The sequence below is a fragment of the Carcharhinus amblyrhynchos genome, chromosome 3, assembly GCF_965287045.1.
Source record: "Carcharhinus amblyrhynchos chromosome 3, sCarAmb.v2.hapA, whole genome shotgun sequence".
NCBI classification, from domain to species: Eukaryota; Metazoa; Chordata; class Chondrichthyes; order Carcharhiniformes; family Carcharhinidae; genus Carcharhinus; species Carcharhinus amblyrhynchos.
In genome coordinates this window covers 63,837,405-63,860,268 of record NC_137326.1, presented here as the reverse complement: position 1 = coordinate 63,860,268, position 22,864 = coordinate 63,837,405, and the positions used below count along the sequence as shown (strand labels likewise).

Sequence of the window (22,864 nt, the reverse complement as noted above, 5' to 3'; positions counted from 1 at the left end):
GGCTTTAAACTAATTAGTGGGGGGGGGAGGGTGCAAGGGTGAGGGAAATTACAAAATCTAAAGTAAAGGAGAGGGTACGTGAACAGGTAATAATAAAAGGAGTAGGGGGCATGAGAGAGGTTGGTAGCATTTCTACAAACAAGGTCCAGATAAAGGCTGGTATAAAGACACTTTACCTGAATGCACGAAGCATTCGGGACGAAGTGAATGAGCTGATGGCACAAATCAGCACAAATGGATATGATCTAGTGGCCATTACAGAAATGTGGTTGCAGGGTGACAGGGACTGGGAGCTGAATGTCCAGGGGTATCAGGTGTTTAGGAAGGATAGACGGGAGGTAAAAGGGGGTGGGGTAGCTCTGTTAATTAAGGATAATATCAGGGCGGTAGTAAGAGCAGATATAGGCTCCAAAGAGCAAAACGTGAAATCGTTGTGGGTGGAGATAAGGAATAGTAAGGGGAGGAAGACGCTGGTGGGTGTGGTCTATAGGCCCCCAAATAATAACTTTGAGGTGGGACGGGCTATAAACAAGCAAATAATTGATGCGTGCAGAAAAGGAATGGTGATAATTATGGGGGATTTTAATCTGCATATTGATTGGATGACCCAAGTCGGACGCGGTGGGCTTGAGGAAGAGTTCTTGGAATGCTGTCGGGATAAGTTCCATTACATACTGTTCAAGGAAACTATGAGGGAGCGAGCTATCTTAGATCTGGTGTTGTGTAACGAGGCAGGTAGAATTAGTGATCTTCTTGTGAGGGATCCTCTTGGGATGAGTGATCATAGTATGGTTGAATTTCTGATGCAGATGGAGGATGAGAAAGTAGGGGCCCGAATCTGTGTCCTCTGTTTGAACAGAGGGGAGTATGATAGGATGAGAGCGGAATTGACAAATGTAGATTGGGGGCACAGATTGGTTGGTAGGACGGCTGACAACAGTGGAGGATTTTTAAAGAGACCTTTTTCAGTACTCAGCAGAAATATATTCCAATGGTAAAGAAGGACTGTAGGAGAAGGGATAACCAGCCGTGGTTATCGAAGGAAATAAAGGAGAGTATTAAATTAAAAGCTGATGCGTTCAGAGCGGCTAAAAATAGTGGGTGATTAGAAGATTGGGAAAGATTTAAAAAACAACAAAGAATGACTAAGAAGGCGATAAAGAAAGGAAAGATAAAGTATGAAGCTAAACTAGCTCTAAATATAAAAAAAGACAGTAAAAGTTTTTACAAATATATAAAGAAGAGGAGACTGGCTGGAGTGAATGTTGGACCCTTGGAAGATGAGAGGGGGGATTTAGCAGTGGGCAATGAGGAAATGGCTGAGGCTTTAAATAAGTTTTTTGCCTCGGTCTTCACGGAGGAGGACATGAATAGTTTGCCGGATATTAAAGATAGAAGGATGGTAGGAGATGAGGGCCTTAATGCGATAACTGTCGCTAGAGAGGTAGTGCTCGATAGACTAACGGGACTGAAGGTAGACAAGTCCCCGAGACCGGATGGAATGCATCCCAGGGTTCTGAAAGAAATGGCAGAGGTGATAGCAGATTCCTTAGTAATTATTTATCAAAATCCGCTGGACTCCGAGGAAGTGCCAGAAGATTGGAAAACAGCTAATGTTACGCCACTGTTTAAAAAAGGTAGCAGACAAAAGGCAGGGAATTATAGGCCGGTTAGCTTAACGTCTGTAGTTGGAAAAATGCTAGAATCCGTCATCAAAGAAGAAATAGCGAGGCACCTAGAAAAGAATGGTTTGATCGAGCAGACGCAGCACAGATTCATTAAGGGAAAATCGTGTTTAACAAATTTATTGGATTTCTATGAGGATGTGACTAGTGCGGTGGACAGAGGGGAACCGGTGGATGTGGTGTTTTTAGATTTCCAAAAGGCGTTTGAAAAGGTGCCTCACAAAAGGTTGCTACAGAAGGTTAGGGTGCACGGAGTTGTGGGTAAGGTGTTAGCATGGATAGAGGATTGGCTATCTAATAGGAAGCAGAGAGTTGGAATCAATGGGTGCTATTCTGGTTGGCAGCTGGTGACCAGTGGAGTGCCGCAGGGATCGGTGCTGGGGCCTCAACTGTTTACCATTTACGTAGATGATCTGGAGGAGGGGGCTAAGTGTAGCGTGACGAAATTTGCTGATGACACGAAGTTGAGTGGAAAAACAAATTGCGTGGAGGATGTGGAAAGTCTGCAGAGAGATCTGGATAGGCTGAGTGAGTGGGCGAGGACCTGGCAGATGGAGTATAATGTTAGCAAGTGCGAGGTTATCCACTTGGTAGAAATAATAGTAAGAGGGATTATTATTTAAAAGGCGACGGTGCAGAGGAACCTGAGGGTCCTTGTGCACAAATTGCAAAAACCCAGTCTGCAGGTGCAGCAGGTAATCAAGAAGGTGAATGGAATGTTGGCCTTTATAGCGAGGGGGTTAGAATATAAAAGTAGGGAGGTCTTGCTGCTACTGTACAGGGCACTGGTGAGGCTGCAACTGGAGTACTGTGTGCAGTTTTGGTTGCCGCACTTGCGGAAGGAAGCCTTGGAGGGAGTGCAGAGGAGGTTTACTAGGCTGATACCGGAGATGAGGGGGCTAACCTATGAAGAGAGACTGAATAGACTGCGTCTGTACTCGTTAGAGTTTAGAAGGCTGAGGGGGGATCTTACAGAGACGTATAAGATAATGAAGGGGATAGATAGGGTAGAGATTCTTCCCACTTAGAAAGGATAGCAGGACTAGAGGGCACAGCCTCAAGATAAGGCGGGGAGGGCAGTTTAGATCAGAGTTGAGGAGGAACTTCTTCACTCAAAGGGTGGTGAATCTCTGGAATTCTCTGTCCGTTGAAGTGGTGGAGGCTACCTCATTGAATATATTTAAGTCACGGGTAGATAGGTTTCTGATAGACAGGGGAATTAAGGGTTATGGGGAGAAAGCGAGGAAGTGGAGCTGATCCACTTCGGATCAGCCTTGATCTTATTGAATGGCAGGGCAGGCTCGAAGGGCTTGATGGCTTACTCCTGCTCCTATTTCTTATGTTCTTATGAGATCAACCATGATCATATAGAATGGTGGAGCAGGCTGAATTGCCTACTCTCACTCCTAATTTCTACATTCCTGTATTCCGAAGGAAGAGATCAGGAGGGCATGCTAGGAGCAATATCAGGCATATCTAAAACTTAGGTGTCAATCTGCTCAAGTTACAAAACAGGACTACTTGTGTGCCAAACAGCATAAGCAGTGAAGTGATTCTAGAATTAATGGATCAGACTAAACTCTGCAGTCCTGCCACATCAGCTCCAGGACATCATTGTAGAAGTTCCTCAGAATAATGTCCTAGGCCCAACTATCTACAGCTGCTTCATCAATGACATTCCTTCCATCATAATGTCAGAGTAGTAATGCTCGCTGATGACCATACAATGTTCAAAATCATTCCCAATTCCTCAGATACTGAAGTAGTCCATGTCCAAATGAAGCAAGACCTGGACAAAATCCAGGCTTGGGCTGACAAGTGGCAAATAACATTCATGCCACACAATTGGCAGGCAATGACCACCTTGAACAAGGAAGAATCTAACCATTGCCTATTGACATTCAATGGCATTACCATTGCTGAATCTTCCCCCATCAACATGCTGGAGGTTACCATTGACCAGAAACTGAACTGGACTAGCCATATAAATACTATGGCTACCAGTGCAAATCAATATCTAGGAAGCCTGTGGCAAGTAAGTCACCTCCTGACTCCCCAAAGCCTGTCCACCATCTATTAGGCACTAGTCAGAGGTGCACTGGAACACACTGCACTTGCTTGGGTGAGTGCAGCTCCAACAACACTCAAGAAGCTTGGCAGCATCCAGGACAAAGCACCCCACTTGATTGCTACCCCTTCCACAAACACTCAATCCTTCCATCACCAATGCACAGTAGCAATCATGTCTACCATCTACAAGACGCACTGCAGGGACTCACCATGGTTCCTTAGATGGCAGCTTCCAAACCCATGACTGCTACCATCAAGAAGGACAAGAGCAGCGGATACCTCGGAACACCACTACCTGGAGATTTCTCTCTAAGTCACTCACTGGAAATATATTGCCGTTCTTTCGCTGTCGCTGAGTTAAAATCCTAGAATTCCCTCCCTACACCTTAATAGTTCAAGAGGAATGAGCAATAAATGCAGATCTAGACAATGACACATACATCCCATAAATGAATTAAAAAATATAACCTTAATAAATACTTGCTGGATTAACAATACCTGTCCATTCTTTAGACCAACTAATAAGCCTTCTCTTCCTGATGGTCCTCCGATGACCTTAATATAGCGAATGAGTGACTCCATTAACCACTCTCTTTCTTTCATACCACTGAATGACAAGCATTGCAATCTCTTTTCCTAAAGGGGACATAAAGAAGGCATTAGTTAAGATGCAAGTGATTGATTAAAAGTGTCATTTATTCAAAAAGACATAAATAGAAGTTAACAGTTCAAGCCTGAAAGTCATGATTAAATGCAGTAAAAACAAGATGTCATACTTCATAGAAATCTCAATTAAGACAAACTTCCTGGGAAAGAGCGAGACCAAGTGTGGAGCTAAGGAGATAAAAGTGCTTGGGTAAGAACGAGGCTGAAAGTGGAGCCTGGAGGTAAAAGTGGGTGGGAAAGAGTAAGGTCTACAACGGAGTGATTGGTAGGTGAGTACTTTTATTTTTCTTACATGTTTTACAATTTATTGGTAACTAGTGTTTTGTTCATAGTTTTTATAACAATAATAACAAAGATATCTGGGAACAGTAGGGTTTATCAATAAAAATAACGGTAAGTAAAGAAATGAAATATCTAAAGCACATATCTGTATAATTACGAAATGTATAATATTTAGTTGTAGTTGGTGCTTTGATAAATTGTAATATATGTAAGGTGAACTTAAATATTTCTCACATTTGAATTGGTGATAGCTCTTTTAACTCATAAATGATTTAGTATTTTCTGCAACGCATTATGAACTATTTGGTGCGTATCAAATATATTTAATCTTATTCATGAGTTTGTGGTAAGTACACCTTGCCAATTTCAGCCTTGTGACCCATTGAGATGAAGGAGGGTCACTCATGCGGCCCACTCACATGTCGAGGTTGCCCATCACTGACCTAAACAACTACGGAAGATTCACTTTAAAAATGGGGAAGAGGAAAAATACGAAACAGCTCTTTTTAACTGCAGCTACCAAATTAAAGATGAACTCTGTCCTCAAATTCAAAATACACCATGATGTGTATTTCACTTACTCATTTCCTCTGTTTAAATTTGGGAGTTAAATAAAAATGTCCTCCATTTTCTCATCTCTATAGAGCCTAACTGGATCCTCCACATGTCGAAATCACTCTCTCATATGTTGCCATAAAGATATTCTTTTTATGCGATCTGGACAATGAGTCTTTTTTTCATGAAATCTCTTCAGCTCAGTTTCTGCTGCCTTTAGTGACAGTCAATATGCCACCTTATGTTTCCCAGCTGTGAAACAGATCTGACGTCTTCAGACATGGTAATGTAATTCAGTGTCTGGTGATTGACCTAGTTTTAGCTATTAACCGTCAAGGACATGGTGTGAACATATTTTCATACCTAGTACAGAGAAATCTATTGACATTTCAACCAGAGAAGCAATTTGTAACAACTTTCAGATTTGAATTAGTTATCGGAGAATGCTGTGAATATGAAATTATTTTATATTTCCATATGTTCCCTTAATTATATTTTAAATATTCAGCATTCTAATTTGGCAGACAAACTTTTGAAAGTTAAAGACAACACCAGTAGCAAGGTAGCCAAGTTTCTTCCTGACCGTTTTCTGAGTTAGCTAATTTTGGTTGTCATAACATTTTGAGTCCTATAATTAACCACAACACTCTCAATCCGGGGCAGTAGGTGAAAGTGGGGGATAACAGAAATCAGGCTGGGTATACCTTCCTGTTTGTTTTCAGAGACCATCAGGAAATTGACTAAGGACAGGGCTGACTTCTTGTGCATCTTCCCAAGGGAAAGAGTTCGTTAGCATCCATTGCTTGGACTCACAAATGAAGAATGGTCACTCAATTCAAGGAATCAATGTTATGGGGCCAAAAATTATTAACTTCAGGACAACAATAATACAAAGAAAGTAAACAGGCATCAAGAAGGGAAAATGAAACATTTCTAGAGCAACTCAAGTGCAGTGTCACCCATGCATAAAGTGACAAATTATTAAATCTGCAATTTCTATATGTGCGGCTCGAGCTGGCTAAAGAGTTTTACACATTCACTTTTGTTATTATTACATTATTCAGATAATAAGAGGCTGCATCACAATACATAAAGGGAAAAAGGCTGGCATTTTATGAATGGGGAACAAGTTATTGAGGTTATTAGGAAGCAGATTGCACAGCATGTGCACTATAGCTGGTGGTGTAAACACAACTTGCCACAGAGTCATATGACAGGAATTTCCACCTACAATTCCTTGCACTTCTGGACTTCCATTGTTTTGGCTGGCAGACTTTGCGGGGACAGGGATGTGGCCAGAGGGCAAGCTAATCAAATACCTTATGTCCTTTCAGCATGTAGCTTAAGAAGAATGGACTGCTGTCTTCCAATGAATAGGAGTAAACAAATTCTATCATAATAAAACAATGTTTGAGTCACACTAATTAAAAGTCTGTCATTGTTCAATCATTATACTAAGAAAAAATATTAAAAACTAACTTGTGCAAACAGTCCTCCTCATCTGCTCATGCTGCCATCCACATAGTCTTCCTCAGACTTCCTTTCACACAGCCTTCCCCATACAGTCTTCCACATAGTCACCCTCATGGTCTTCTGCATACAGACCTCCTCATATAGCATTCTCATACAGTCTTCCACATACAGTTCACCTCGCAGTTTTTCTCATGCAGCTGCCCTCACATAGCTGTCCTCAGGGAGTCTTCCTCATACTCTTCTGCAGAGTTCTGCAATCTTCCTCATACAGCGTTCCGTGTCTTCCTCAAACTACCCTCCTCATGTAGCCTGCGCCATATAGCCTTCCTCATACAGCTCTCTTCATACGCCCCCCCCTCTTCTGTATGGCCTACCTCACATGGCCCCCCTCGCAGTCTTCCTCCTACAGCCCTCCTCGAACAGTTCTCCTCATAGTCTTCCTCATAAGCACCCCCTGTACAGCTCTCTTCATAGTCTTCCTCGTCCAGCACCCCTTGTACAGCTCTCCTCGTACAGCTCTTCTCGTACGGTCTTCCTTGTATAGCTCTCCTTACAGAGACATAGCGGGTCGGATCTCAAACAGTGATGAGATGGAGTACAGGAAAGAGATAGAAAATCTGGTAAAATGGTGTGACAACAACAATCTCTCCCTTAATGTCAGTAAAGCGAAGGAGATAGTCATCAACTACAGGAAGCATAGTGAAGGACATGTCCCCGTCTACATCAACAGAGATGGAGTGGAAATGGTCGAGAGCTTCAAGTTTCTAGGTGTCTGGATCACCAATAACCCATCCTGGTCCCTCCTCACCAACGCTATAGTTAAGAAAGCCCACCAGCATTTCTACTTTATCAGGAGGCTAAGGAAATTCAGCATTTCCACTACAACTCTCACCAATTTTTACAGATGCACTCTAGAAAGCATCCTTTCCAAATGTACCACAGCTTGGTATGGCTTATGCTCTGACCAAGACTGCAAGAAACTACAAAGGGTTGAGAACATAGCCCAGTCCATCACACCAACCAGCCTCCCAACTATTGACTCCGTTTACACTTCCTGCTGCCTCAGAAAAGCAGCTAGAATAATCAAGGACCCCATGTACCCCGACATACTCTCTTCCACTTACTTCCATCAGAAAAAAGATACAAAAATCTGAGCTCTCGTATCGACCTGGCTCAAGAACAGCTTCTTCCCTGCTGCTATCAGACTTTCGGATGGACCTTGCATATAAATTGATCTTTCTTTACACCCTAGCTATGACTGTAACACTAAATTACGGACCCTTTCCTTTCCTTCTCCCTTATGTACTCTACGGACGGTATGCTTTGTCTGTATAGTGTACAAAAAGAATGCTTTTCGCTGTATAACATTATACGTGACAATAATAAATCAAACCCTTCTACAGCTTTCCTCCCACAGCCCATGCTCTGATGAAGGGTCATCCAGATTCTAAGTATTAGTTCTATTCTCTCTCCACAGATGCTGTCAGCTCTGCTGTGATTTTCCAGCACTTTGTTTTTGCGCCACCAGCCACATTTGCTTTGCGTCTTTCAAAGTTCTAAATTTCTATCTGATAATATCTGGTGAGTTTGAAAATTATGCCTGAAAGTAATTTATTAATTAAACCATTCAGAAAAAAAATATTGTTTGAAAACGCAACCAAGTTGGATGCCTGCTATAAAAAAGTAACTACCCTGGCTCTGATAAGCCTATGAACTGAAACTTCCATTAGTCAACTTACCAGGCACAAAATAAGATGTTGGGAGCATACAACTAATAGGTTGCATTCAAATTTCTTAGCAATCTTCTCTTTAACACGGTAATGCATGTCAGTATTATCTTCTGAAAAGAGCTCATAGATCAGAATTTTTTCCGGAAGCTGGATTGCTAGTCGGTTTTTGTAGATAGCAATCTTCTTCACTAGTTCCCTGCATCTGATCCGCACTACAAAACAGGAAAGTGTACATGATAAGCGTAGTGAAGAGGCATTACCTTAAACTTATTAAGCTGACTGTTAAATGTACAATTCTTTGCTGTGAGCTGATGGACCTTTGATTATTCAAGAAAACCATTACAAAAGATTGGATTTCTTGCCTCCTCCTAAAACTCATCAATTTGAAGCACTTCTCTCTCAGAATGAACCAGCTTGTATTTAGATAACACTTTTTAATACTTTCATGTGGTCTCAAAGTGCTTCCAGCCAATTTTAACATCTAGTCACTGTTGCTTTAACCACAGCAGGATTCCACAAACAATATGCTAAGTGGCACCATGAACTCTGACCCCACTGTTACTTCTGGGCTCAATCTTATTCTAATATGTCGGGTAAACTTCAGGCTTCAAAAAAAATGTTTCTGACTGAGAACCAGGCCCGTCAACAAATACATGTGTTGCTGCAGCAGTTAAAACATGTTTCGTTGACATTGATTTTGTCTCTCTGATAGTGATTAATGTTTTCACCAAGATCAGAGAGGGGATGTTCCTGAGGCATCCAGATGCTTAGAAATGGTGACCAGAGTCAGGCAAAAGGTCTGCACTGTGACCAATGACTGCCTGTTCAGACATTGGCTGAAAATGGGAACACCCACAACTTGAAAGCCATCATGGGAAGTAGAGAGAGAAAAAATAGCTCATTTTATAGTCATGAAAATAGCTTGGAAAGGAATTTATTTGTGGCAGGGAACATCACATTTTTTTCATATGTGCTAGTGATGGGCAAGCCATCAAACACAATTGGAAAATATAGGCTCTTATGACAACATAAGTAATGTAACAGAGTTTGGGGGATTGAAAAATGCCATTACTTCCAGTTAAATTATGCATACAATTTTACAATGCAGAAGGAGGACCTTCAACCTACCGAGTCTGCACCAACCACAATCCCTCCCTCAGTCCCTATCCTTGTAACCCCATACATTTACCCTAGCTAGTTCCCCGACACTAAGGGGCAATATGGCATGGCCAATCCACCTAACCCACAAATTGTTGGACTGCAGGAGGAAACCAGAGCACCCAGAGGAAACCCACACAAACACAGGGAGAATGTGCAAACTCCACACAGACAGTGACCCAAGCCGGGAATCGAACCCAAGTTCCTGGCACTGTGAGGCAGCAGTGCTAACCACTGTGCCACCGTGCCACCCCCTGAAATTAGTAGCAAGCAAACAGAGTCACAGATAAACCCAGGAGCTGATGTATTCTCACAGCAGAGTGAGACCATAGCAACGACTCTGGTGATTAGAAAAAATACTCTGATCTCTAGGAAGGCACTGAAAAGTCAAATTTAAATATTTTATATTATTAAGAGGTATAAATCATAGAATTTCAAATAGTTGTGACTGGAATAACATGCTTCAATTTGATTTAGAATGTCACGCAACAACCTGCACTTTCATCAATGTAAACAATCACAAGAACATAAGAAATAGGAGCAGGAGTAGGCCATCTAGCCCTTCAAGCCTGCCCCGCCATTCAATAAGATCATGGCTGATCTGTCGTGGCTCAGTTCCACTTTCCCGCCCTCTCCCCATAACCCTTAATCCCCTCGCTTATCAAAAATCCATCAACCCGCGTCTTAAAAATATTTAGCGAGGCAGCCTCCGCCACTTCAATGGGCAGAGAATTCCAGAGATTCACTACCCTTTGAGTGAAGAAGTTCCTCCTCAACTCCGTTCTAAACCGCCCTCCCTTTATCTTGAGGCTGTGCCCCCTAGTCCTACTGTCCTTTCTGAGCGGGAAGAGTCTCTCCACCTCTATCCTATCCATCATCTTATATGTCTCAATGAGATCTCCCCTCATTCTTCTAAACTCTAACGAGTACAAGCCTAGTTTATTCAGCCTCTCCTCATAGCTCAACCCCCTCAACTCCAGCATCAGCACTCCTCTGCACTCCCTCCAAGGCCAAAATATCCTTGCGTAAGTGCGGCGACCAAAACTGCACACAGTACTCCAAAATCACTTGTGTTAAAGAAGGCCACAACATCATTTTGTACCCTTGATTAATGTAAAAACTGCTGCAAACAAAAAGCAGATCAGTCAGTATCTGTAAAGAAAATGGACAAGTTAATAGCTGAAGTATATTTCTGGTTTGTGTATGCTGAAAAAGAGGAGGAATGCTGTCAAAGATTTTTGTCTTGCATTCATGATGACATATTAGCTTTGACTGGTCAAGATGTTGCCAACCTTCCTCCTGCAGTATAAGTTGCTGCTCCCTTTGAATTTTGGTATTTTTGCATCTGTTCTGATGAGTGCAAGGTGAAGTGTTTTGACTGCATGTACCTTTTTCAACAACATTCAAGTTCTGTACAACCAAGTGATGATTGCTTTATGATCTTCAATTTTTCCTTTCTCTCAATGGTTGCAGACTTATCTGTTGCATAATTGTAGGATTTTCTACATATAAGAACTGCATTATTTTTAGCTTTTATTTGATACATCTAGATCAATCTGGTATCCAGCTGAAGTAAATTGATTGATTTCAAAGCTGCAGAGCATTCATTACAGTGCATCAGTAATTTATTGTAGTAATTACTAAGACATTTGTTACAAGAGCCAACATTTATGTTTAAGAACTCACCTTTCTGCTCTGTGATAAGATGTTGGACAATGACATCTGTCATGCTGTCCCTATAAGCATAACGGTCCTTGTACAAGCCATGTACCGTGCTAAAAATTATTTGGTAAAAGGCAATTGTACCATCTTGGCAGCCTACAACCTTGGAAGAAGAATACAGAACCATTTGCATGTACTCATTATCCTCCAGCTGACGAGACAAAAAGCAGCAGCAATACATTAACCTCTGAAATATAGTTGAGCCATGATCTAATTGAATAGCAGAATAGATTTGAGAGGCTAAATGGTCTATTCTGGTTCTATGATATACAAACAATTGAAATTCCATCCTGCTACATTGTTTCAATTGTCAACAATTAATGTTTAATCATTACTGTAGCTTTAATATCATAGAGGCAATATTCAGAACAAAAAAATGGGCGCCACCAAGTGGTTCAAAATATGAGTGCATTCAGCTGCAGAATCTAACCAAAAAACAGAGGTGAGAAATTGTTTAAAAATGTAATGGCAATATGCTATTCTTTGTTTATCCTTACAGTTCGATCTGAATATGTACTCAACATGTATAACTAAACATATAGATTATTAAAGGTACAGTTGGATTAGTGGCAATTCTAATTTCAACAATTAAAGTATACTGGCCCAGAAATTCAAGTATATCCATTTTTAAACAGGTGTGGGGTCATTCCCTGTGCCTGAAGGATGAAATCTCAAGTGCTCCTGATTTTGAGTTTCAGGATTCATTTTGACTGAGTCAGTAAATTACAAAGTGTCTGAGAAAGATTGCCCAGTGAATAGGGTCAACAGGTAAGTGATGAATTGCAGCAACGGGATCAGAAGGATAAGTAATCAGATCAGAAATTGGCAATGGTTAAGGATGAGGATGGTGAAGGGGGATGTAATGGCAGTCAGCATTACCCCACATTCTTTCAATGGGGGGGGCCATGAGAATTCCCATTTCCACATTCAAACAAATATGTTTTAAAATCTTACCCAGTTAATTGTTTTAATTGCCACCTTCAGATTTTTTTTAGGAATCAAGTGTTAAGCCTCAAGTCAGTTTTGTTTTCCTGTGTGTAGTTGGCACCAGATGCTTCAAAGAGCTTTCACTTGTTCTGGGGTGGGCGATGAACACTTTTTTTTGCCCTTTACCAACATGGCAAGTGGTGCATTTGCAATTCACCAATGAGCAAGCTCCTCCCGACCTCCATACTTGGAAGGTTGGGAGGCCAAAGACATAGCACTGTTCAGCCGAGGTTCGAAGCTGTTAAGGGGCTGGACAAGTTAGAAAATAAAACTTTCTGGCATGTTTTAATTGGGAATAGTGACAAGAGAAGAAGGATGCACATTCAATTTTGAAATACATGGGAAGTTCTACCATGGTCTTCAAACTAAATATGCTATCAGAGAGCACAACAGAAATAAATATCTTAAGAATGCTGAACAAAAACAGAAAAAGCTTCAAAATCTCAGCAGGTCTGACAGCATCTGTGGAGAGGCAATAGAGCCAACATGGATTTGAAACGACAGCATTATTCTCTCTCCACACGTCAGATTTGATGAGATTTTCTAGCTTTTTCTGATTTTGCCTTTATCTCAAGGTAAAGCCAAACTAAACATTTTGCATTATTATTACAGAAGAGCATTGGTTGGATTGCAGGAGTATAAGCTGTGCTTAAAGGTTACATTTAGCAAAAATAAACTGAAAAAGACCTTACAACATAATTGGAGTCTGGTTTCACCCTGCAAGTCCACACCCAGGATTGCTGTTCTCCAATGCCACCAAGACGAACCCCATCTTTTGTGTACAAAGAGACTTGCTTATCGGATCCTCCCATCACAATATACTCCCCTTTAGTGAAGTAGCTGACACAGCAGGGGTCAAAATTCAGCGCCCTGTCTTTTCCAATCTAGAATTCAGATACAATTCAGTATTAGGCAAATTGTAATCATATTCGCCTGATACAGCTTTTGAATTTTAAACAACTTACTTTTAAGAACTTAAATTTATCGGAGAAAAGCACTATTTCAAAGTGCAAGCAATCAGCTCAACCCACTAACTAAAATTCCATAAACTTTAAAAAGAAAATAATGTCCCCAAAGTGAATGGCCAAAGAGTTGAAAAGTACCTATGCTGTTTACATAGAAATAGCCAAGAGAATCAATGTAGTATATCAGCACCATGTTGCAAGAAGTATGAAAGAAAATTTAAACTCGGGTTGAAATCACCCTATTTTGTCTATTATATTATCAAGGATGTTACCTGTTCAAATGCTTTATTTAAATATGGAAAAAGAAACTTTCATTTGAATTTGCTCCATTGCCCATTACTAACAGTTTAACTTACTTAGGCGTTATTGTGGCATTTTAAAGCTGCATCCAATATGATAGTTTTAATGCTAAGATTCAATTCCCAATAAACAGGTCTGTGTAGTTGAAAAAAGACATGCATCGTAATAGCTCCTTTCACAACCTCATAATATCCCAAAATATTTTGCAGTCAAAGAAGTACTTTGTACTGTGAAGTAACATTACAATAATGGCATTAACAATAAATAAAAGTGAAATTCTTCCAATTATTTGATTTATTTAAGGGATTAAGCATCACTGGCAAAGGCAACATTTATTGCTCATCACTAATTGCGCTCAAGAAGGTAGTGATGAGCACCTTTCTGGAACCACTGAGTACACGTGATAAGGGTCTCACTATCTATAAGGCAGGGAGTTCCAGGATTTTGATGAAGGAATGAAAAATGAAGATGCTGGCTAGGAGTTATATCTGGCAGCCCGGTCTTGACTCTGACATCAGATTTAGTGAAGCAATGTAACCTGTGCAAGAAAGGCCAAAACTTCCCATCCTCAGCCTCCCTACACCGATGGGAGTGGCCTGGCTGACCTTGGGTACAAACGTAGATGGACTTTGCAGGCTCTTTTATGGGTTCCATATTTAAATCATGGTGGACATACGCTCCCAAGTGGTTGGAGGTGCACCGCATGAGCTCCACAATTTCTCAGGCTACAATCAAGAAAGTATGACAAGACTTCAGTGTACATGGAATACTAGAAGTCCTCATTTCTGATAATGACAAGGACTTTACTAACAGTGATTTTCAGAACTTCATGTTCTCTAATGATATCAGACACATCCGAAAAGCAACTATCCCCCGTTGTCCCAAACAGACTGACAGAACGGGCTGTGCAAACCTTCAAAAATTACATGAAGAAACAACCAGCAGCGTCCGTGGAGACTAAACTGGCATGATTTTTGTTCGACTACAGGACCGCTCTGCACACAACAGGTGTTATTCCACCAGAACTGTTAATGAGACAATAGCTATGTACCAGATAAAGCCTGCTACTCCCAAACCAGGCAGGTAGGGTGGACTCCCAAGAAGAAAACCAAAAAAGAAACTATGATTCTGTAAGGACAGAAAAAATCATTTGCAACAGGTGATCTGGTTCACATGACGAACTTTGGGGATGGTCCCAGATAGGTCCCTGAGATAATTATGAAAGAAACAGAATCAATATGTTACAAGTCAAAGTTCAGGGCAAAACCCTAAAGAAGCACTTGGACCATCTCAGAACATAAGAACATAAGAAATAGGAGCAGGAGTAGGCCATCTAGCCCTTCGAGCCTGCCCCGCCATTCAATAAGATCATGGCTGATCTGTCGCTGCTCAGTTCCATTTTCCCACCCTCTCCCCATAACCCTTAATCCCCTCTCTTATCAAAAACCCATCAACCCGCGTCTTAAAAATATTTAGCGAGGCAGCCTCCACCACTTCAACGGGCAGAGAATTCCAGAGATTCACCACCCTTTGAGTGAAGAAGTTCCTCCTCAACTCCGTTTTAAACCAACCCCCTTTTATCTTGAGGCTGTGCCCCCTAGTCCTACTGGCTTTTCTGAGCGGGAAGAGTCTTTCCACCTCTATCCTATCCATCCCATTCATCATCTTATACGTCTCAATGAGATCTCCCCTCATTCTTCTAAACTCTAACAAGTACAAGCCCAGTTTATTCAGCCTCTCCTCGTAGCTCAACCCCCTCAACTCCGGTATCAGCCTAGTAAACCTCCTCTGCACTCCCTCCAAGGCCAAAATATCTTTGCGCAGGTGCGGCGCCCAAAACTGCACACAGTACTCCAGCTGCGGCCTCACCAATGCCCTATACAGCTGCAGCAAGACCTCCCTACTTTTATATTCAATCCCCTTCGCTATGAAGGCCAGCATCCCATTCGCCTTCCTGACCACCTGCTGCACCTGCAAGCTGGGTTTTTGCGGCTCATGCACAAGGACCCCGAGGTCCCTCTGCACCGTCGCCTGCTGCAGTTTTTCGCCCCGTAAGTAATAGTCCTTCCTACCATTCTTCCTACCAAAGTGGACCACCTCACACTTGCCAACATTAAATTCCATTTGCCATTTCCTGGCCCATTCGCCCAGCCTATCTAGATCCTTCTGTAGACTCTCCACACCCTCCGCACAATTTGCCGTTCCCCCAATCTTGGTGTCATCAGCAAATTTCGACACCCTACACTCGGTTCCCTCCTCCAGATCATCTATATAAATGGTAAAAAGCTGAGGCCCCAGCACCGACCCCTGGGGCACTCCACTAGTGCAATTAGAACCAAGCAGGCGCTGCCCCCGGCCATGGAGATAACATAACTCAGCTCTGACGTAGGATCATCCTGACTCAAAACATTAGCTCTTCTCTCTCCACAGATGCTGTCAGACCTGTTGAGTTTCTCCAGTATTTTCTGCTTTTGTTTCAGATTCCAGCATCCGCAGTATTTTGCCATGGGTATATTATGGTGCCTGCTGTTCGTTAAACTTGTGCATGCTTCAGCTCAAAAATGTTTGGCTGTAAGGTTTCTAAAAATATGAGTTGATAATGTCAATAAAGGAAACAGGGTATTTTGGGCTGGAGCGAATAGGGCAACAAAAGAGGGTATCTCCTTAGCCAATCAGATTTAAGGATTGGAGAATAAAAATGGAAAGGACTGAAAAAGAGGATGAATTAAAATGCTAAATTTTAATGTCAAATCATGCTCTGTAGGGGAAGTAAAAGAGACAGAAAGACAAATAGATTGAGAGATTAAAATTCAAAATCTCCTTAGAAAATTGAAACCTGAACTAATGAAACTTCACACAAGCAAAAGTTAATCATGGTACAAGAGAGGCTGTTCAGTAAGAATTAGACTTAAAATGTCATTAAAAGGGCACTAATTTGGGGGCGTTTAAGAGATCTGTGGATAGGTTTATGGACGAAATGGGATTGGTTTAGATTAGTGGGTTAGTGTTGGTTTTTTTTAAAAGCTGGTCGGCGCAACATCGTGGGCCGAAGGGCCTGTTCTGAGCTGTAATGTTCTATGTTCTATGTTCTAATGCTGGTTTTGGCAAGTTTAATGGGCAAGTACGGTAGGTCTTAAAAAAAGGAGTCCAGATCTTGGCGTGACATAGTCACAGCAGATTGGTATTGCTCAGACAGCAATTTTTAGATATCCCTATTGAGCCATGTAACTGTTCTATACCTGATGTTGCTGTTCCATTCACATATAATTAATGTCAGGCACTGATAGTCTTGCTGTTATTTTGACAGAAAATTCTATCCTTATTCTTTGATACACTGAATCCAGACTTCTTACAAATTCTAGGTATAATTGCAGAGCTTGCGAGATGAAGGAAACCAACTATTGAAAGGGTCGTCAAAATACATTCAGAGTAACTTAATTAGTTCAGCTCCACCTTTATTTTATTGAAGAAGGTCTGTGAGATAATACCCACTAGGTCCATGGGAATCACTGATTGATCTCCCTGTGCAGCTCCTTGAGTATGAGTTCCCTGTAAAAGGCAGTGGCCTGCCCAGCTGTAACTCACTACCTGAGCATTTTATAAGGCAGGACTGGGTCTGCTGAACTGTAATCCCAGGCAGCAACTAGCGTGTCTCCACCACAGTAGTGGATTCGTTTTACATTCTATAATAAACTATGTTGCTTTCCAGTCAAGCTTTCTGAATTTTTACATTGGTGGCGAAGAATAAGAAATGTTTTGGACAACCTTCCCTTTCAAGACAGTGATGGGGAGATATCGAAAATGCCACGGTTTGGGAAACTGGAAATTTACAATGCAGGTATGGAGGATTGGACCCAGCACGTTGAAAGAATTAGATATTTCTGCTGGGCAAACAGGATAGAAGGTTATGACGGACAAAATGTCATCGTCCTGATTGCTTTGGGACCCCAATCTTTAGCATCATAAATAGTTTAACTTATCTAGCAGCGCCAGATTCAAAATCTGCTGATGAAATAGTAGATATAGTATCAGGCCACTACAACCCTGAACCGTCTATTATATTCAAATGCTACAGATTTTACACAGCAAATAGACTCATTGGAGAACCAACCACTAAATTCTTTACGAGACTGCAGAAATTCGTGGAACACAGTGAATATGGTAGCACAGTGGTTAGCACTGCTGCTTCACAGCTCCAGGGACCTGGGTTCAATTCCTGGCTTTGGTCACTATCTGTGTGGAGTTTGCACACTCTCCTCGTTTCTGCATGGATTTCCTCTGGGTGCTCCGGTTTCCTCCCACAGTCCAAAGACGTGCAGGTTAAGTTGTTTGGCCATGCGAAAATTGCCCTTAGTGTCCTGAGATGTGTAGGTTAGAGGGATTAGCGGGTAAACGTGTAGGGATATGGGAGTAGGGCCTGGGTGGGATTGTGGTCAGTGCAGACTCGATAGGCCAAATGGCCTCTTTCTACATTGTAGCGTTTCTGTGATTCTATGGGTACAGGTCAGCACTTCAGGAAATGTTTAGTGATTGCTTAATATATGGAATTAATAATATTGCAACCCAAAGGAGGCTACTAACTGAGCTAACTGTGGACCTCAAAAAATCCATAGAACTAGTTCTTACCTATGAAAAAGGAGCCCAGGAGCATCAGAGGTCCATATATGGTACCGTCCTCAGCCTTGGACAATCCCCAGACCACATCTCTCATTTGCTGCCAAGAAAAGGCAATTGGAGTTGAAGACTGCTAGACTCCAGAACTTCATGGAAGTCTCTCCACAGTACAGCAAGGAGCGAGCACCTCTGTGCTACGTTTGCAGTCATAGGATCCATCTCAGACAAGAATACTGAACAAGCAAAACACATACAGCCCAGGCCGAAGCCCTCTGGACAGGGCTTTGCAAATAAACAAGCCGCTAAATGAGGAATTGATGGAGTTAAATTGCATTGTCACCCTAAGTGACTCGAATCAATATTAAATTCTAGGTAAATGGTCACTCTCTAGTCATGAAGGTAGACAGAGGAGCCACTGTATCTATTATTGGGAGCAAACTTCAGGTGACCCTGATTACTTGCCTTTAAGCCTGCAGGACACCAAAGCTAGATTGGCCACATACACTGAGGAGCCCTTACATATTGTTAGGGCCACTGTAATCCAAGTTACACACAGGAAATAGACGGTCCGACTCCCCTTAATAGTGGTGAAGGATCCAGGACTAAGCCTTTGGGAAGGCACTGGGTACAGAAAATCTGCCTAGATTGACAACAGATCTTTAAAATAGGCTGTGGCAATTTATGCAAAGTTATTGGGAAGTATGCCTAAGTGTTCAAGAAGGTCTCAGGAGGATTAGGGACACTAGGGCCTGACCTAAATACTTCAAGGCACGATGGTCCCCTAGGCTCTACATGCCAAAGTAGAGGCCGAATTGGAATGTCTAGGGGAACTTGGCATTATGTGGCCAGTATAATTTGCTGAATGGGTCATGCAAGTAGTCCCAATTTTAAAATCTGACAATTCAGTCTGGCTCTGTGAGGATTATAAACTGATGGTCAACAGAGCCTCCCACTTAAAAAGATACTCAATGCCATTCATTGAAGAATTGTGCATCACATACTTTCCAAATTAGACACGAGTCACGTTTATGTCCAACTGAAGCTTGAGGTATCATCCAGGAAGTATGTCACTACAAATACTCACAATGAGCTAATGAGTATACTCATTTGCCCTCTGGGGTGTCCTCAGTATGAACTATTTTTCAAAGAGTAATGTAGAACATCCTTCCAGCAGTGCCCAAAACGGTAGCCTATCTGGATGATGTTTTAATCTCAGGAGTTCTTTTTTTAAAGTTTATTTATTAGTGTCACAAGTAGACATTAACACTGCAATGAAGTTACTGTGAAAACCCCCTGGTCATCATACTCCGGCACTTGTTTGGGTACACAGAGAGAATCCAGCATGGCCAATGCACTTAACAAGCACGTCTTTCGGGCTGTGGGAGGAAACCCATGCAGACATGGGAAGAACGTGCAGACTCTGTACAGACAGTGACAGGGCTGGGCCTGCTGAACTGTAATCCTAGGCAGGGACAAGTAGGTGTACACCATGGTAGTGATTTTATTTTTCATTCTGTGATAAACTATGTTCCTTTCCAGTCAGACTTCCTGAGTCATTACTGTCTGATTATTTACACTCTTACTCAGCACCCTTCAGTATACTTGCTCACTTTTTTTCAGTTTAGATTGGTGCTGCTTTGTGAATATGAAAATTGAACCAATCAACTGGAGGAAATCGGCAACCATGACAGGAGGCACAAAGCTCTTACTAGCACGCTCTATGTTTCACATATGATATAGGTTATAAAACTGAACAATTTGTGACATTTCTCTGTACTTTTTTTTGACAAATATGGAAATGTTTCCCAATCATACCTGTTTGCCACTCAATTGGTAGAAGGAAAGTCGCTGCCCCCAGTCTGCCACAGCTAGGATGTCAGTGTGTTCATCTCTACAATCCAAAATTAAAGTTCAGATATTAATTGATTATATATCACAATAACCTTATGTTAAATACATTAGTGTTCTAGCGTATGGCATCATTCCTAATTGTAACAGTGCCAGTCAGGAATCAGTCAATCTGTGACCACTTGCCTCATTTGATACAAAAAAATCAGCTCCTCTAAAGGGCAACAAAAGAAAACATTAGGTAAAATGAAGTTTTTGAATTTTAGGTATGCTTAGCTACAACATGATGTGGGTATGCCGGCGTTGGACTGTCTTTGCTTTATATGCTTTGTCTGAGGCCAGAACTCTCCATTCACCTGACAAAGGGGCTAACCCCGAAAGCTTGTGAGTCTATTATCAAATAAATCGGTTGGACTAAAACCTGGTGTTGTCAGACTTTTTACTGTAGCTACAACATTGCAGCATACTGAGATAAAAGAAAGGAACAGACTGTAATCGACTGGAAACAATGCTTTGGCTTATATGGAAGAGATATTCACTATAATTGTTTTGAAGTATTAAGAGAGAAGGAAAACTTTAGATTCAAGGAAGCCTCTCACAATGTGCCACTGTCAGGGTGCACAATGGGAACTTCACGTGCTGCGAATAAAAAAGAAATAATTTAATAACTTTTTTTTGTGAACTGACTTAAGGTGAAAGGTAACGGTGCTGAAGAATGAAAGCATTTTTCCAACTGTCATCTGCATCACATGTTCGTAGTTCAGAAATATCTCAGATCAAACAGGCTGCAAAGATCTCTTTGCTTTCTCTAAACAATAAAGTTTTTGTAGGAAGTCTATAGTGTTGCAACAAAAGCTGGGGGTACTTTGCACAATGGGTTGCATCAGCACTACACTAATTGGAATTTGCCATTTTCAACACCTTTAGTTTAAATATTTGAGGAAAATTGCCAATTTAGTGCTATCAATTTTGAATTATGGATTTTACGTTTGCTGAAGAATCATACAAATTAAAAACTAGGTTCAGACTGTCCAAACTCCATTTCATATGACCTAACAGTAAGTATCCCAAAAACTCCAATAAGATTTGCTCCAATTTATTGAGGTATGTTTCCTTACTTACTTGGATGGATTCCAGCAAATTGACCAGATTGGGGCAGCACCAGGTCGCTCAATTCTCACTTTCTCTTCTCCACTCTTACTTCGGATACTGACGATACCACTGAACAGGCTGATGGCCAAATATTGACCATCATTTGTCCAACTAGCAAAGTACAGCAAAGAAGGAGAATATGCTTAGGAAACAATCTTAAGGGGGCAAAATTGCAATTCATTTCAAGACTACTGTTCCTGAATTTATTCATTTGAGATATTGCTCCTGTTCTGCTGGGATATGCTATAAATCCAACTGAATGGGTGGTGCTGGGACGATCTGGCTCCCCCCTCGGGGGCAATCCGGCTCTCCTTGCTGGAATGATCTGATTCTCCTCTTGGGGGTGATCTGACTCTCCTCTTGGGGATGATCTGAATCTCCTCGCTGGGCTGATCTGACTCTCTTCGTTAGGATGATCTGGGTCTCCTCGCTGGGATGACCTATCTCCCCTCATTGGGATATGATTCTCCTCACAGAGATAATCTGGCTTTCCACTACTCCACATGAATACTTGGCTCCCACTACAGCCACCTCATGCTTCTCTTCATCAAACGCAACGTTTTAACGATAGTAGTGCAAAACTGAATGTGAGGGAATGCTTGCTCAGTATGACACTGAACATATTTCTGCAATATTTGCAGTAATTCCCAAGATATAGTCAAAAGTCTTCATGATTAATCTCAGTGCTTTGATGAAAAGATTCTGACAAACTGTCTTTTTAACCAACAGTACACTTTCACAAGGGTGGATGGAAAAGTGGAGATCCCAGGCTGCAGGATGGATGGCATCATCCCATACTAACTCAGTCATTTTCACACATTGGTCATTGTGAGGGCCATTTTGTACAGCCTGATAAATTTGTGTTCCCTTTATAGCTGTGTAGACTAACCCTTCAGTCAATAATGAAACATATTGTCCAGGATAAGCAAACTGCATTGTAGATCTATGTGTTTAACATGGAATTGTATCACAGGAGATAGTGGGCAACAGGTCGGAAGTTTGCAACTACAAGTGTGAAGTTCAAACAGTGTGTAACCAATAGCCTTGAGAAAATATTTAAAACCCCACGAGCAATGATACAAGTAGCAATGACTGGATTACCTGCAGCAGGTGATTTTGCTGTTGACTTTGTGCTTGGAGACAGATTTCTGCTCTGGAGACCACAAACCTGCATTTAAGTCATTTTAAACATAAAGGCAAATTTGAATGAAATTATAAATGTGAGAATTCAAATCTCTTACTCCAATAGTTCAATCACTCTGTAAACTCAAATGTCTGTTTCTAACCTACTTGTAGTAATTATTTCAAAAATAGGGATCTGGCAAACTGCAAGGGTGGCTATGAGATTTCAGGAGCATTTGGATAGATTAGTGGAATGGGTGAACAAGTGCCAAATGCAGTTTAATACTGAAAAGTATGAGGTAATAATTTTGAAAAAACACAAGAATGAGAATATAGAGTAAATGGGGAAACACTGTGGATCGGAGGTGGAAGGCTCTTAGAAACATTTAATAGTGTATTCATGTTAACTATCATGTATCAATGGGAAGCCATCACAAGACCTAACTTTTTAACTTTCGAAAGCCTTATATTGTAAGGCCAGCTTGGCTTTTGCAGCAGACTGCTGAATGAAGGAGTAACATCGGAAGATTCATCA

At 41.4% G+C, this 22,864-nt stretch overlaps 1 protein-coding gene across 3 annotated transcripts in view; it reads right to left on the bottom strand.

Annotated features, from left to right (window-relative positions):
• The window catches only part of ift122 (intraflagellar transport 122 homolog (Chlamydomonas)), a 211,307-nt gene that overhangs the window by 155,585 nt on the left and 32,858 nt on the right, over positions 1-22,864 (bottom strand). For all 3 annotated transcript variants that reach the window (XR_013886242.1, XM_080184780.1, XM_080184790.1), the window contains exons 6-12: positions 22,309-22,375; positions 21,178-21,318; positions 20,023-20,098; positions 13,021-13,212; positions 11,306-11,444; positions 8,471-8,673; positions 4,254-4,391 (exon numbers count right to left, since the gene is read on the bottom strand). Coding sequence is in view for 2 of the 3 variants with exons in the window: in XM_080184780.1 (XP_080040906.1) it covers positions 4,254-4,391; positions 8,471-8,673; positions 11,306-11,444; positions 13,021-13,212; positions 20,023-20,098; positions 21,178-21,318; positions 22,309-22,375 (956 nt within the window). In the remaining variant the exon portion in view is untranslated. The remainder of the gene's footprint in view (positions 1-4,253; positions 4,392-8,470; positions 8,674-11,305; positions 11,445-13,020; positions 13,213-20,022; positions 20,099-21,177; positions 21,319-22,308; positions 22,376-22,864) is intronic.